We start from the raw sequence: 17,680 nt of genomic DNA, 5'->3' as shown, positions 1-17,680 counted from the left end.
AGAAGTGGACTCATGTCTGTTTGGTTTGTTTGCCCAAATTGGGGCCAGTCAGTGGATTCGAATCTTTTCATTTGTGGATAGTCTTCATGGGGATCATAACATTGGTCTTCCAAATGCCCGTGGCACTTCTGACATAAATAGTTTTAAAAATAGACATTGGATAAGATTAATTAAAAATGAAAGCACCATTAAAATCTTTATGACTATATAAATTACTCATCTTGTCTCTGGTTCTTTTGCCAATTATCTTAAATCTGTGTCCTCTGATTACCAACACTTCTGCCACTGGAAACCATATATCTTCCAAGATCCTTAAATGCATAGTATTGCATAGCTCTGTACTCTGTACAGTTCTCTGTAGAAAGTCCTTCAAATCTAGTTTCCACTCAGCTGATTGCAGTGACACCACCCTGGCCAAATCACCAATCACACTTCGTGACTCAGATTGTAGCACATAATCCCACTTTAATCATTCTATGACAGTCAGATCATAGAGCGCTCGGTCATCCACCACAATTTACTTTCATGGGACTGTCCTGACATGGTTTCAACAGAGACAGATCTTCAGCAATGGACTTCCATGTGATCACTACCTCCTTCTCCTGATTTACATGCTGTGTGTTCCTAACACAATCTTTTGTTGTACCAATTTCCATATATAACTAAAGTTATATAAACATTTGGGCATACAGGAACTTGAACTACTACTCGGCTCCTGCCAACTGGACCTTTTCCCTTCCCCTATTTGTCACTCAGACTGAACCAGTTATTATACAGGCTTAATGGCCTGCAATGCCATTTCCTTCCACCTTCACATCACTTACCTCTGCTCTTATCTGAACTCCACTGACATCCTTATTCAAGCTTTCAATGACTGCAGACTTGGTTTCTACCACACTCTCCTCAGTGGCCTCTCATTTTCACCAAACACTACAATTAAATCAAAACTTCACTGCAAAGTGCTAGTCAACCACTGGTTTGCTGCCTTTCTATGCACAATTAAAAATCCTCACTTACAAGTCGCTTCATAGTCTCATCTCAAACTAGATGTGCAACCTCCTCCAATTCTACATCCCAACCTGTACCCATCAGTCTTTTATGGCCTCCAATGCATCCCTTTCTTCCCCATCACCAGTGGCATTCTTCAGGCATCTTAGACTTACGATCTAACATGCTCTCCTAAATTTCTCTGCCTTTAAAAGCTTCAAGACCTACCTTGTTGACCATGCTTTCTGCTACCTCAAGTTGCCTACTACTGTCTGACAGCCATTTCGGCTGTGTGCAGTACTTTGGGATGTTATCTATCAATGCTATACAAATACAGGCAATAAGCATTGTACTTGAAGGTTAAACACAAGATACAACTGAAAGCATGAAAACATGCTACTCACATTCTTTCAATAAGTTCCTTTTCATCCAATGCTTCAGGTAGGTCTCGTTTGTTCCCAAGAACTAGCACCTAACAGAAACAAAAGACTCATCAGATTATTCAAAATGTACAATATTTATCAAATAATTTTTTCACAGCAGGATTTATATCACATGCCTTGACTCCACCTACAGCCCATCCATGCAAGGATCGGCAAATTTAAAATATTGGCAGTAATAAAATGTGCCTCCAAACAAACGCAGCTCACCATTTCTATGACTGATCATTTAAAGTAAGTGTTGCTGTATTGGAGCATTTTCATTCAAATTAAAGATTCTCATCCATTTTATCTAGACAAATTACAAGAGGAGAAAAAACAAATGTACAGCATCATTTTAAATTTTGTCTTTCCCACCAGTCATCCAGTCTTTTAGATCGCTAGGTTCAGAAAGGAATTGCTCAGCTAAAGCTACACTACACAGAAAGCATCAATTGCCTTCTGGTTTCATTCTAAATGCTGATTAAGAAGCAAAGGGCTCTTATGCCTTAAATTATTATACTTTCAGCCTTGCATGTCTTCCAATTTGGTGTTAAGAATAAAAAAAGGATTTCAAAGTACATCACTACTCCTTGTGCAGCCATTTGACATCAGCAGGTGGTGACTCTAGTGACGAGAAATAAGGTGTCTCCAGAGGAGGCTAATTATATGTTGCAAATTTCAAGCATATATCCAAACTATTAAGGAGATATTAGTACCGCATTTGCATTTAATAATGGAGGCCAAATGCTGTGTGGGGACTTCACAAGCAGAATTGAGTTGTATGCGTCAGCAATTAAAGCAATCACTGCAGCCATTATTGTAGATCTCAAGGATTCTACCCTCATATCTACGGGGTAGGTTCCATGCTGGCACCAGGCTCTGATCCCATATTAAATTATACTGGCAAATTGCGTGGATATTGAGTGGATACCCCAGAGTGCTCAACACCATTCGCGACTCCTCAGATACTGAAGCAGCCTGTGTCCTTATGCAGCAAGACCTGGACAACATCCCAGCTTGGGCTGATAACTGGCAAGTAACATGTGCACCACACAAGTGCCAGGCAATGACCATCTCCAACAAGAGAGAATCTAATCATCTCCCCTTGACATTCAATGGCATTACTGTGCCTGAATCCCTCACTATCAACATTCTGGGGTAACCTTTAACCAGAAACTGAACTGGAGTAGCCATATAAATACCACAGTTACAAGAGGTCAGAGGCTAGGAATCCTGCGGCACGTAACTCACCTCCTGACTCCGCAAAGCCTGTTCACCATCTACAAGGCACAATTCAGGAGTTCGATGGAATACTCTCCACTTGCCTGGATGGGTGCAGCTCCAACAACACTCAAGAAGCTCGACACCATCAGGGACAAAGCAACCCGCTCGACTATCACCTCATCTACCAACTTCAACATTCACTCCCTCCACCACCGACGCACAGTGGCAGCAGTGTGTACCATCTAAAGACGCACTGCAGCAATGCACCAAGGGACCTCATACAGCACCTTCAAAACCCGTGACCTCTACCACCTAGAAGGACAAGGGCAGATGATGCATGGGAACACCATCACCTGTAAGCTCCTCTCCAAGCCACACACCATCCTGACTTGGAACTATATCACCGTTCCTTCGCTGTCGCAGGGTTAAAATCCTGAAATGCCCTTCCTAACAGCACTGTGGGTGTACCTACCCGACATGGACTGCAGCAGTTCACGAAGGCAGCTCACTACCACCTTCTCAAGGGCAATTAGGGATGGGCAATAAATGCTGTCCTAGCCGGCGACACCCACATCCCACGAATGAATAAAAAAAAGTAATGTTTGATGTTGTTAACATCTGCTTTTTTGCAGTGATAAATGAGAGTTATGACCTCAGAGTGCGACAAAAGCCTGTTTCGTAATCTTGTCTCTCCCAGGTCTCTGTGGACCAAAACGTCACTTCATATCGTCATGCTGTTTAGACTGGACTCAACTCGATGGAAAGAATAGTGGCGCAACCCACAATACCACACAAATGACATTGCTCATTTTCAACCTATTTTACCCCTCTTTTGCATGTCAGCATTCAAAAGCTAGTTGTCAATACCAGCATTATGTAATTCAGTGAGCCTTGGGGTCTGGGACAGTCTTCACCATAGTCTTTCTGCATTATATAGTCTTAATGCTCAAGGTTTATTAGGGTTGTTTATGTATAACTAATAATGAAGCTGAAGTATCTGCAAAATCATTTAATTCTAGAGATGCTTTCTTAAGCACAATGGAGAAATAAATTTCATGTTATTCAATGCAATGATTTGAAGGAAAATTGTCAAGTTGTTTTTTTTTTTAAACTTCAGTTTTACTTGCACTGTATTTAACAGAGATCAGAATGCCAATTCTTCAATTGTTGTTAAAAATTGTATCAGAGCTATTCGATATAATTTCATGCATTGCAATCGACAGATCAAACTGATTTAACTTCTAATTAGAAGCCATATTCCAAGCCATCTATAATCAAGCTTCAAAATGTATCTGCTCATGTACTTACAAACTGTACTTAACTGACATTAAAATTGTTTACAAATATAGGTAATCAAAGCTCAAGCTGGTTTATGCCTCTCAAGATAGTGAGTTGGGCATAGGGCTAATGTCATATTAATTACATCACCAAGATTACCTTTCCCAATTTGGTGTTAAATACCTAACACATCCATGAACATGCAATAAGATAATAAAGGTAGGTAGGATTTACATATTTAATCCAATCTAAATTTACTCGACCCCATCAGTCCTTAGACTTAAAACATGTCTGCTTAAATGATAGCATCTTTTGAATCAATTAATCTATGAGAGACAGTAACAGTACAAATTTGCATCTTTTAACTTAGTGCAACAGTAAAAAATTGAAGCATCTGAGGTTATACAATTGTGTGTATATATCATATATTATGTACATACATATATAATACATATACAGATATACACAGTTATAATAGTGTTCAACAATGCAGTAAAAACTTCCATAAATAGGCAAAACAGTCTTAAAAGAGAATCACTGCTACTTCACAAATAGAATTCATTAAAGTCAATTTTTAACTGCAGATTTAAAACCTTGGGTTTTGTCAGGTGTTCAGTTTTTAATCTTAAAATCAAAAATGAGAAAAATCAAGGTGAAAAAACCTGCAGTCCTCCAAAAAACGTTGCTGGGAGGAAAAAAAACGGTGAAACTTTAAGTCAAAGAACAAAAAGGCAGAATTAAGCAAAATGACAACCCAGAATTATTTGCAGCAGCCTTCTGATACAGCTACCCATTTGCTCTCATTCATCTGCTGTGCTAAATTTGTTTTTCAAAGATTTGTCCATTTCCTTTTTAAAAGCTATTTGTGTGCACAATTTGTCTGCTGCTTTGGACCGAGCTCATTACTACTATTTCCCTACTTTTCCCTCTTACTCCCTTTCAGGAATTTCTCGCTAGTCACCTCCCTTTCATGATGCTTAATCATGCCACCTTTCATTTCTCCCCTGTTGGGCACTTCACTCCTCGGTATATCTCCCCACCCCCGCCTTCCAAACAAAAACCATTGCTCTTTACTGCCTTTCTATCCCGTTGTTCACACGATGACGGGCTCATCAAAGCACCAGTCACCAATCAGTATACCTCCCAACACCCCCGCCCCCCAAATCAAAACCATCACTCTTTACTGCCTTTCTATCCCCTGTTGTTTACACTGTGAAGGCTCATCAAAGCACCAATCACCAACTCCTTATAAGTAACATCCCCAACAGTTCCATCCTCTTCCCTTAACAACCTTCTTGCCCAGCAGCTTGCTGGGATCCAACATGGTCAACCTCCTTACCTTTCCATTTTCCCCACCCACCACTACCCACCTTGGAATCTGCCAGTGGAGTCACTGATCTTTCCTTATATACCCTCCAGAAAATACTGTTCACTTGCGAGCAAGGCTCTTGCCACGCATGACCTTATTGTGGATGGCTGCACTGACATCCTGATTTTGACTGAAACCTGGAGACACCTTTCCCCTTACAAAGACATTCCCCACTTCACAACACTAGCCACTATCTAACCCTGCCCAAACCATGCAGTAGTACGTGGCCCTTCTAACCAAGTCACATTTTGGATTGTCCGCTACTCCACTGGCATCTCCTCCTTGGAGCACATCACGTTGTTCCATCCCTCCCATCTCTCCTTGAAAGCCATGTGTGTCTACCAGCCCATCCAAAGCCCTTGTCGCAGTTTCTCCCAGAAATAGCCCCCCATCTTTAGTGGTTAACTTCTGCACGGAGTGACTCAGTGATTTCAAATCTCCATCTTGCTCTTGCTTTTGTTACTCTTAATCACTGCTCTGTTGTAAACCCCTGCCGCGCCACCACCCCCAAACAATCCTCCCCACATGCATGGCTGCCATCCTTAATCATGCCATATTATATGGTCTGTCTACTCAGATGGTTTTTAATCACTAACAAAGCCATCTGTGATCTCTTCCTTATATCCATCAACACTCACATCCTCCTATCCTTTTCAAATCCAGCACTTGCTTTAGCCATCCAAGCTTGAGAAAAAAAACTTTCCAAGTCATTTACCACACTTTCACATTCCTACTTGCCTAGCTTTTTAATTTTCCATTATTTTTGCAGTTGTTAATTTGCACAGCCAATCCCTCACATCAAGCTCAGTTGTCCTTATCCTGGTCACTGCCCTAGTATTGCCCCATTTTTACACACTCAAGTAAAGTGGCATCAAATTTTTTTTTATTTGTTCATGGGATGTGGACGTTGCTGGCTAGGACAGCATTTATTGCCCATCTCTAACTACCCTTACGAAAGCGGTGCTGAGCTGCCTTCTTGAATAGCTACAGGCTTGGGGTGTAGTACACCCACAGTGCTGTTCGGAAAGAAGTTCAAAGATTTTGACCAGCGAGAGAAGGAATGGCAATATAGTTCCAAGTTAGGATAGTGTGTGATGTGGAGGGATACTTGCAGGTGGTGGTGTTCCCATGCATCTGCAGCCCTTGTTCCTCTAGGTGAAAGAGGTTGCGGGGTTGGAAGGTGCTGTCGAAGGAGCCTTGGCAAGTTGCTGCAGTGCATCTTGTAGATGGTATATACTGCTGCCATTGTGTGTCAGTGGTGAAGGGAGTCAATGTTGAAGGTGGTGGATGGGATGCCAATCAAGTGGGCTGCTTTGTCCTGGATGGTGTCAAGCTTCTTGAGTGTTGTTGGAGCTGCACCCATGCAGGCAAGTGGAGAGTATTCCATCACACTTGTATCTTGTAGATGATGGACAGGCATTGGGGAGTCAGGAGGTGAGTTAAGCATGTCTGGCACACAACTGGGTTATCCATCCATTATCTACATCAAGTGCCATCAGAACTTACAGTCCTCTGTCAAAACTGCTCATTACTCTAGAATTATCCTTGAGAGCAAAGATAATTCCCAACAACTTTTCTCCACTACCAATCATCTCAAACTCAGCTCCCCTACCGCCTTCACTCTCATCAACAAGTGCAAAGAACTAACTGACTTGTCATTAAAGATGAGATGATACATTCAGCTACTTACGTTGCTTTTCTCTTCTTGCCAACCAAGCCAAAGCTCTCTACAGGCTCCTTCAGCCCTCAGTCTGAACCTATGTGTCTCTAGTTTCTCACCCATGCCCTTTCAGAGTTTCATCCAATACACCCATCTCCTGCTCCCTAGTCCCATGAAACAATGACTGCCCAAAGTTCCTTTATGGATTCCATACTAGCCAACACTGAACATTATTTCCTCTCCTCAGTCTCAGGACATCACTGCAGGAGTTCCTCAGGGTAGGGTCCTAGGTCCAACAATCTTCAGCTGCTTCATGAATGACCTTCCCTCCATCATAAAGGTCAGAAACGGGATGGTCCCTGATGATTGCACAATGTTCAGCACAATTTTCCACACCTCAGATACTGAAGCAGCCGATGTCCAGGCGCAGCAAGACGTGGACAACATTCAGGCTTGGGCTGATAAGTGGCAAGTAACATTCATGCCACACAGGTGCCAGGCAATGACCATCTCAAAGGAGAGAGAATCTAACCACCTCCCCCTGATGTTCAATGGCATTACCATCGCTGAATCCCCCATTATCAGCATCCTGGGGGTTACCATTGACCAGAAACTGAACTGGACCAGCTACATAAATACTATGGCGACAAGAGCAGGTCAGAGGTTAGGCATTCTGTGGCAAGTAGCTCACCTCCTGTTTCCCCAATGCCTGTCCACCATCTACAAGTCACAAATCAGGAGTGTGAAGGAATACTCTCCACTTGCCTGGATGGGTGCAGCTCCAACAACACTCAAGAAGCTCGACACCATCCAGGACAAAGCAGCCCACTTGACTGGAACCCTATCCACCACCTTCATCATTCACTCCCTTCACCACCAACACACAGTGGCGGCATTGTGTACCATCTACAAAATGCACTGCAGTAACACACCAAGGCTCCTTCAACAGCACCTTCAAAACCCGCGACCTCTCCCACCTAGAAGGACAAGGACTGCAAATGCATGTTAACACCACCACCTGCAGGCTCCCCTCCAAGTCACAAACCATCCTGACATGGAACTAAATCACCGTTCCTTCACTGTCACTGGGTCAAAATCCTGAAACGACCTTCCTAACAGCACTGTGGGTGTACCTACAGCCCAAGGTCTGCAACAGTTCAAGGAGGCAGCTCACCACCACCTTCTCAAGGGCAATTAGAGATGGGCAATAAATGCTGGCCTAGCCAGGGACGCCCACATCCCACGAACAAATAAAAAAAGGCACTGCCCTTCAAAATTCTGCCTCAAAAATCCACCCTTGACCCCTCTGCCTGAGAAAACCAATGATCCATCAACAATTTCCCTTTCTTCTCCAAATTCCTTAAAATCAGTCACCTCCCAAAACCCTGCCGATTTTCCCCACAAAATTGCACAAATTGGCTGCCGCGTTTCCTACACTACAACAATGACTACACTTCAAAAGCATTTAATTGGCTGTAAAGCACTTTGACACATCCAGTGGTCGTGAAAGACGCAATATAAATGCAAGTTTTTAAAAAAATACAAGTCCCTGCTTGAATCTCTCCAATCAGGTTTTCGCCCTGCTTCAGCACGAAACGGCCCTCAAAGTCACAAATGATATCCTCTTCGATTTTGGTGACTGTACATGAACCCGCTTTGTCTTATCTGTAGCATTTGACATGATCGGCCACACCATCCTCTCACAATGCTTGCCCTTTGTTGTCCAGTTCAGTCAGACAGCCCTTTCTTATTCACTCTTAACTATCTGATCACAGCTATAGCATTGCCAGCAATGACTTCTCTTGCTGCGACCCCCACCTCATCTCCCCCAATTTCGTACTGAGTCCCCCATGGATCCGTGCTTGGCTTCCTCACCTACTTACTTATCCTTGCACCCCACCCAATCATAAATGCCACACCTCGTTGCCAATTTCAAATCCCTATCTGCTCACTGTCACAGGTTGAACCAGCTTGTTTGCAACCTCAGCACCCTAATCGATTTTGAGCAGGGTTTTGGATCCCATGTTCATTCCAGCACAAAGACCATCAACTTCTACCTTGACAACATTGCCACTCTCTGCACCTGCCTCAGCCATGCCTCTTCATTGGGCTGGCCATGAAAGCAGCATTTCCTGCTGGTGTCTGCTCTTTAGCCCCAGATTTAAACACAAAGGCTAAATGATTTTTCCTCAATGCCCACTTTGCTATTGTATAATAAATTTCTGCCTCCTGCCATTAAGCTAGTTCCATCCTATAAATTTCAAAACCCTACTGAGCTGCCTTAACCTTTTCTGGTACCACCTCATCTTTAAGTACTTGGGTGTATCCTCAGATTTCAAAATCTGTTTCCCATTGCTGTCTGCTTTTTGAATAAGACAGTTGAACATTATACAGCTCTTACCTTCCTGGGTACAACACAAGGTGTTGCCCATTAGGTAGCCATAGATAGAGATAGAGATGTACGCATGTGTGCGCGTGCAATCACAAAACAATGGACCTGCTGTGGCTGTGATATCTATTACCACTGCATATTAATTTACTAATCAACTGATCTAGTGAGACAGTTAAGAAGGCACTTCTTAAACACTTATGAGAATCTGAAAATCATTTAAGAGTACCTGACCAGAATACAAACTAAAATAAATCCCAAATCTGTATTTGGGGCACGTTAACTTGGTACATGCAGATGGTTTTTAATGAACTGGACTAGAATTTGTTTGCACCTTTTATGTTAACAGACTTCTGGATTTGAATGTGGCCAAGATCAACGGGAATAGGATACTCATGTTTTAACTCGGGGGAAAAAATTATTTTGTCAACAAAAAAAAACATAGTACAGAAGAGAGGAGAATTAGGGGTAAAAATAAGAAATGCTGGAAATACTCAGCAGGTCTGGCAGCATCTGTGGAGAGAGAAGCAGAGTTAATGTTTCGGGTCCTTTATTTCAGAATTGTGTGTCCTGGTCGGTTGGAAGACCTTACACAAATAAATGATCCTCGGAAGACCGCTATCATTAACAATGAGCTCAGTAGACTCAATGTGGACATTGCAGCACTTCAGGAGACACGCCTCCCTGCGCGTGGATCTCTCGCAGAGCAAGACTACACCTTCTTCTGGCAGGGCAGGGATCCTGAAGAACCAAGACAGCATGGAGTGGGCTTCGCCATCAGAGACTCTTTGCTCGGCATGATAGAGCCATCTTCAAATGGCTCGGAACGCATACTGTCCATCCGACTGCTCACCGCCTTTGGTCCAGTACACCTACTCAGCATCTATGCTCCAACACTCTGCTCCCCACCTGAAGTTAAAGACCAGTTCTACGAGGAACTCCATAAGATCATTAACAGCATTCCTAATACCGAACATTTGCTCCTGCTGGGGGACTTTAACGCCAGGGTGGGGCCAACTATAACTCATGGCCCTCCTGCCTTGGGCATTATGGCATTGGAAGGATGAATGAGAATGGACAGAGACTGCTGGAGTTGTGTAGCTCTGCATCACCAACTCGTTCTTTCATACTAAACCCTGTCACCAGGTTTCAGAGGTTTCACACCCAAGATCATGTCGTTGGCACCAGCTGGACCTCATCGTCACAAGGCGAGCCTCTGTAAACAGTGTCTAAATCACACGCAGCTTCCACAGTGGGGACAGCGACACCGACCACTCCCTGGCGTGCAGCAGTTAGACTCAAACCAAAGAAGCTATAATACTCCAAGCAGAAGGGCCGCCCGCGCATCAACACTCACAGAATTTCTTATCCACAGCTGTTACATAAGTTTCTAAATTCACTTGAAAAAGCCCTTCAAAACACTCCTGCAGGGGATGCAGAGACGAAGTGCGCCCACATCAGAGATGCCAACTATGACTCAGCAATGACCACCTTTGGCAAATGCGAGAAGTAGAATGCAGACTGGTATCAATCTCACTTTGAAGAGCTGGAATAGCCGCCAAGCGCACTGCACTGTTGAACCATAAGAAAGCCCCCAGCAAGTTAACATCCGTAGCACTTAAAGTAGCCAGAAGCGCTGCACAAAGAACAGCCAGGCGCAGTGCAAATGACCACTGGCAACACCTATGCAGTCGTATTCAGCTGGCCTCTGACACCGTGAAACATCAGAGGAATGTATGATGGCATTAAAAGATCTTTTGGGCCAACCATCAAGATCGCCCTCCCCCCCCCCCCCCCCCCCCAAGTCTAAATCAGGGGAAACGATCACTGACCAATGCAAGCAAATGGACCGCTTGGTGCAGCACTACCTAGAACTGTACTCCAGGGAAAAAGTGGTCACTGATACCGCCCTCAATGTATAGAACATAGAACAGTACAGCACAGTACAGGCCCTTCGGCTCACGATGTTGTGCCGAACCTTTAACCTACTCTAGGATCAAACTACCTACATACCCTTCATACTACTATCATCCATGTACCTATCCAAGAGTCGCTTAAATGTCCCTAATGTATCTGCTTCTACTACCACCGCTGACAGTGCATTCCACACACCCACCACTCTGTGTAAAGAACCTACCTCTGACATCTCCCTGAAACCTTCCTCCAATCAGCTTAAAATTATGCCCCCTGGTGATAGCCCTTTCTGGTGTAGCACAGTCTCTGCCAGTCATGGATGAGCAGCCAACAAAATCGGAACTCAGTGACGCCATTGATTCTCTAGCCAGTGGAAGAGCCCCTGGAAAGGACAGCATTACCCCTGAAATAATCAAGAGTGCCAAGCCTATACTCTCAGGACTCCATGAACAGCTTTGCCTGTGCTGGGATGAGGGAGCGGTACCACAGGACATACGCGATGCCAATATCATCACCCTCTATAAGAACAAGGGTGACATCGGTGACTGCAACAACTACCGTGGAATCTCCTTCCTCAGCATAGTGGGGAAAGTCTTCGCTCGAGTAGTTTTAAACAGACTCCAGAAGCTGGCTGAACGTGTCTACCCCGAGGCACAGTGTGGTTTTCGAGCAGAGAGATCCACCATTGACATGTTGTTCTCCCTTCACCAGCTGCAGGAGAAATGCTGCGAACAACAGATGCCCCTCTATGTTGCTTTCGTAGATCTCACCAAAGCCTTTGACCTAGTCAACAGACGTGGTCTCTTCAGACTACTAGCAAAGATTGGGTGTCCACCAAAGCTACTAAGTATCATCACCTCATCCCATGACAATATGAAAGGTACAATTCAGCACAGCAGTGCCTCATCAGACCCCTTTCCTATCCTGAGTGGTGTGAAACAGGGCTGTGTTCTCACACCTACACTGTTTGGGATCTTCTTCTCACTGCTGCTGTCACATGCGTTCAAGTCTTCAGAAGAAGAAATTTTCCTCCACACAGGATCAGATGGCAGGTTGTTCAACCTTGCCCTTCTTAGAGCGAAGACCAAAGTACGGAAGGTCCTCATCAAGGAACTCCTCTTTGCTGACAATGCTGCATTAACTTTCGTATTACTGTTGTTAAATAAAGTCATGTCAATTAATGCATTTCTGCCTAACTTAGTATTTGATCCCTCTGGCATCCAAGTTTAAAGTTGTACAGCACTCAATGATTAGACGAGGGCATTAAGTAACTCAGTATGGCATCAGAACCCAGGACAATTGTGCCAGTGTTGTAACACACTCCAAAGTGCTACCTATTAAATAGTGTGCTAATACTATTGCTGAGATTTTCAGTTGTTCATGTGCCTGACGGAATTAAGATCCTTGATCCAATCCTGCCACTTTGCCTACATACCATTGTAGCAAATCTTTTCAGTTGGATTTACTGAGAAAATATTATTGATCCTTTCAATAAGGATAGATCCCAACAATGTAACATTAATGCAATGAGGATAAAAGAATTCTTAATGAAATACACTTTCAAGAACACACTGAATTAAATGTTTTTGTACAGATTGTAAATGATCAAAGATGAACACACATTTAGAAAAAGGGTGAACATTTACATTTTGGTTGAAAAGTTTTGGTACTTAGGGAACAAGACATGATAACTGAATAATGATTTTGCCTTCCATTCATCATTTAAATATTGTGTAGCAGCAAAATTTCCAGGAAAGCACGATTGGCAAATAAAATGAAAGCAGTTCTTTGCATGGAGAGAAAATGAGTGCAAGATTTAACTATTATTGTACATATTTTCCTGGACAGAGAGAGATTGAGGTTAACTGAGATTTCACTCTTTGGAAATGCACCCCTTTAATCTAAGTTTTAAAAACAATACAATTTCCTAAACCTCAACAACATATGGAACCATCCATATCTGATGAGGGTTCCATAAGTCTGCCACAATTGACAGGCATACATCAATCTCAGTAGTAGAGTAAAAGTAGAATGTTTGCATGTTATCATAAACAGTGCACTGTTTTGAATGGTATTACAATGAAACATTTAGTCCAAGTAATACAATAGTAGATGTAATTTATGCAAGACCATGTCACTACTCCTTAATGGCTATGTAAGAGTCAGACAGTCTAGAATAGATTCCATCTTCTGATTTATTTCCATCTCCTGAAGTATGTCTTTCCACTGTCAAAACAGGTCCACAAAATGTTTAACTGCAGTCTTTAGATTTACTCAGGTTAAAATGTTTTTATTAACCAATTAATTTTAAATAGATGCACTAAGGCAAAATACTGTGGATGCTGGAAATCTGAAATATAAACAGAAAATTCAGGAAATAGTCAGGTCAGGCAGCATATGTGTAGAGAGAAATAGAGTTAACCTTTCAAGTCAGTGACCGCTCACTGAAGACTAACCTGAAATGTTAACTCTTTCTTCAGAGATGCTGTGTATTTCCAGCAATTTCTGTTTAACTTAAAATGAATCTTCAACTTACATCGTGAATGTGCTTTAGCAATTTTGGGTAGTTTCTGAAGTTGAGTTTTTTTTTTATATTTCTGTTTGAAAGAGGAAAATAGTCAAATACACAGGTCAAAAAATTGTACATAACCTTCTACTGTTTCAAACTATCAACTACACATTTGCTTATTGGATGTCAATCAGCTCAAAACCAAAATTGTGAAAAAAAAAGTAATCTTTTTCCTAAAAAATCTTAGAAAATAGTTCACTTCTAATAGCGTGAATGCTGACAATGAATTGCTGCTGTTCTCATTGAAAGGCACTTCTCTTCAGCATTGTTGCTGTATAATAGTCATGAATAGTATGTTTCTAGTGCATTATATTCCATTGCTCTTATTTCATGCTTTTAACCGTTTTATTAGAGCCTTGCTGTCAACCAATGACTAAGATAGCTTCAATACATAAAAGATAAATCAGAAACTATACCAGCACCATTGTCTCATACCACAGGCAAATGCTTTTCAAGATGACAGGATACTATACCAGCAACAGCTAAGTACTAACTAGTTGCATACAAAACACTAGTCTTTTGTCTATATACTAAAGTGCTTTTGCTAAAATGTTTTAGTCATGACTTCACCAATATTGAAATGATGAATAGAAGGCAAAATCATTATTCAGTTATCATGTCTTGTTCCTTAAGTACCAAAACTTTTCAACTAAAAAGTAGATGTTCACTCTTTTTCTAAATGTGTGTTCATCTCTAATCATTTAAGATCTGTACAAAAACATTTAATTCAGAGTTCTTGACAATGCATTTCATTAAGAATTCTTTTATCCCTCATTACATTAGTTTGAAAATATTCATAATGAATATACTGGAGTTTTCTTTTTTTTCCCCCCAGAATTTAAAATCCTTCAATGCAGTTATTGCACAATGTATCTTTTGTAACCAAAACAATGTTCGAACCCCCAAGCCGCTGATCAGAATGAAACAAATGAGCTCTAAGGCAATCACTTCCCGTTCTAAGAGGACTTTGAAGATTACTTTTCTTGTTAAATATTCAGAATATCTTGGTTTGACTCATTATAAATTGAAAAGGAATAGACGTACCGGGATGCCCTGCAACTGTGGTTTATCTAATAAATTATGCAATTCATTCTTTGAAGCTTCCGTCTTCTCATGGTCTGCAGCATCCACCATGTACCTGAAAAATGCATCAACACAAAAGACTTATTAAAAATTCTATTTGGAGCGACTGTGGAATGCCATTCAATGAGTAACTGACCCAAACACCTCCTGTTTGATCTATACTTGTGCTGAGCAGTTAATTTTAACTAGAATAGTAGGGGTACTACAATTGGCTTTGGTGCCCTCTAGGTTAGAAACAAAACAATTTGGCCAGTAATTCTACTCTCAATTGCTGCTCAGCAAACACTGTTGGATGCAAGCATTTGGACATCAGATTAGCACAGGACTGGGTTGGCTTTTATGCCCCTCCCAGCCCTCATCAAAGACCACACTTCATTCATTACATCAATCAATCAATCAATGGAGCAGGGTTTAGCACCCACAGCACCATAAGCAAGCTGATGTTTTAGGAAGAGTGGAAGGGGATGAATGGAGAGAAAAAAGAACATTGTTTCAAAGGACAAGATGTAGAAAGAAATGTTGTTCAAAAAATGTGAAATGACCTCTGACCAGAAGGAGAAGAGGAAGAAAGAGATGACCTAATTAGACAATTGTGTTACGATATCGCCAAATACTTTAAGCTACAGAACAAGAATCAAATCAAATATGCACTGTACTCAATTTTCCCCATTTAGCAAAGCAATTTAAAGTACTTACACAATTGCACTGACTCCTCTACAGTATCGTTCCCACATGCTTCTAAATCGAGGCTGCCCACCAATGTCCCAAAGCTAAAATTAAGATAGGCAATTAAGTATAATATAAAGTATTCTTTCAAAGTTACATTTACAGAAAGAATGAATGTAGTCCAAGTTTTATTCTGTTCAACCTTTGTTATATCCTTTTTTGTGTTTCCTACCATGTGTTCTTTTGTAAAATTTTCTATGGCTTTCTCTACCACCAATGATGGACAATATGCCTGCCCTTACTGACCACCATGCAATCAATTGGCTACTGATTCTTCCTTCACTAATGGACAGTTTAACTATGAGATGTTCGAATTTGCAGCACAGCAAAGATCAAAAATAAATACACGTCCCCAGAGACTACCCAATATTGAAAGGCAGATGGAATTCAAAGCTATGCAATTTAAGTTGAGGTCTTAGTGGACCATTTTGCAGACAATCAAGGTGCAACTACTATGGAAGTTACTAAGTTTTTGTGATTTCAAGATCCTAAAGCCCGAAATCCAAAATGGTCCAAAGTATGACAACCAATATGGTGATCTAGTAGTGGAGTACCTATCATTTCCATTTGAATATTTGCAACTAAAACACCAGATAACACCATGTGCATTATGGCTTACTAACACGTGCCACAGCTGAAGTCTATATCTACTGAGCCACATTGAACTACTCAAACACAGCAGCATGGCTAGTATTCACTGTGTGCTTCAATTTCAGACAAAATAAGTTATATTGCACAAAAGTAGACACGAATATGACAACACAGTACACACGAGGTGGGTCTGAATTTTAGAAAAAGAGCATACAACTCTGAAGCAATATTAAAACTGTGTTGTCATCACTGTGCCAGGTTAGGTTAGATATAAGATTTAAAAGGCATTACTCTAGCAGTAATCCATATCAGTTCTATCTGTTGCATTAAACAGTAAAATTGCTTTTCCAGCAAAGGAGAGTGCTTACACTTCCCAGCAATGTTGTATATTCGATCCACTTCCAAACCAATCACTACAACTTAAACTGAGGACAGCTTTCATTGGCAGGCTGTATCTATACCAGACCATTACTAGCTTGAACTGACATTCATAACAGAATAAGAGAAAATTTGGGGGTTTCATCTACAGCTGTTTAGCAACAAGATCATGCTTGTGGGGATGATGTAGTAGGAAATGGGAGAATGTTCCATTCACATGAAACAAAAGGTTAGCAGGTTGCAACCTTCAACCAGCTTGCCACCCTCAGCTCTCTAATAGAGTGCTTGCAAACTATTATTGGTCACATTGATTTTCAACAGTTTTTAATAGAGGATCTGCCATACAAAAATATGTCAATATTTACCAGTTTTTTAAAAAAAAAGAAACAAGTTTTAGAAAGCTGTAATGAGAAATGTATTTTATACATATATCTTGCTAAACTGTTAAATACTACAATTGTGAATTTGAAAATGCACTAAACACCTTGAAACATTACATGGTGATAAATTCAGGATACATAAGCTAGTTTTTGTATTGCATATTTTGACTGATTAAAAATCAGGCCACTGCAAGCACAGTATACTGGAAAATCAGAAGCAGCTAAGTACCTTGATGGTAACATTTCCTTTGGTAATTTTTCTCATGTTGAATCCAACTGTTGGTATCATATCTTCACTGAACTGTCCAGACTGTTGGCATAAAAACACACAATATTTAATGAAAATAGGAGAGATGGTCATATAATAGAAACACTCCTTACTATAGAATGAATCAAGTGTATTACAATATGTTGCAGCTCTGTTCAAACACTGCTTTACATTTAGCTCCCTTATCACTCATGAACATGGTGGGTGGCTTTTGTCAAAACACTTTGAAATGGATTTCCAAATGAAAAGTTATAACAATACCATTCAACTATATTCACAGAAAAGCTGATCGAGAAAACAGGTGATAACTTTAAAAAAAAATATTACATCTCAAAGCATAGTTATATGGATACAAGTATGGGTATCGGCATATTTCAGACTTAGAGGTGCAGTCAAAAGACAAACATTAGAATTATAAGGGCATACAGAATTTAACTTATGA

At 41.2% G+C, this 17,680-nt stretch overlaps 1 protein-coding gene across 1 annotated transcript in view; it reads right to left on the bottom strand.

Annotated features, from left to right (window-relative positions):
• LOC137383854 (ADP-ribosylation factor-like protein 8A) overlaps positions 1-17,680 on the bottom strand; it is a 48,507-nt gene that overhangs the window by 12,242 nt on the left and 18,585 nt on the right. The window contains exons 2-5 of the mRNA XM_068057160.1: positions 17,200-17,280; positions 15,592-15,665; positions 14,857-14,950; positions 1,392-1,459 (exon numbers count right to left, since the gene is read on the bottom strand). Of these exons, the coding sequence (XP_067913261.1) occupies positions 1,392-1,459; positions 14,857-14,950; positions 15,592-15,665; positions 17,200-17,280 (317 nt within the window). The remainder of the gene's footprint in view (positions 1-1,391; positions 1,460-14,856; positions 14,951-15,591; positions 15,666-17,199; positions 17,281-17,680) is intronic.

The sequence above is a fragment of the Heterodontus francisci genome, chromosome 25 (assembly GCF_036365525.1).
Source record: "Heterodontus francisci isolate sHetFra1 chromosome 25, sHetFra1.hap1, whole genome shotgun sequence".
Classification (NCBI taxonomy): domain Eukaryota; kingdom Metazoa; phylum Chordata; class Chondrichthyes; order Heterodontiformes; family Heterodontidae; genus Heterodontus; species Heterodontus francisci.
The sequence above is the reverse complement of the archived record's forward strand: the minus strand, read 5'-3'. Positions and strand labels throughout refer to the sequence as shown.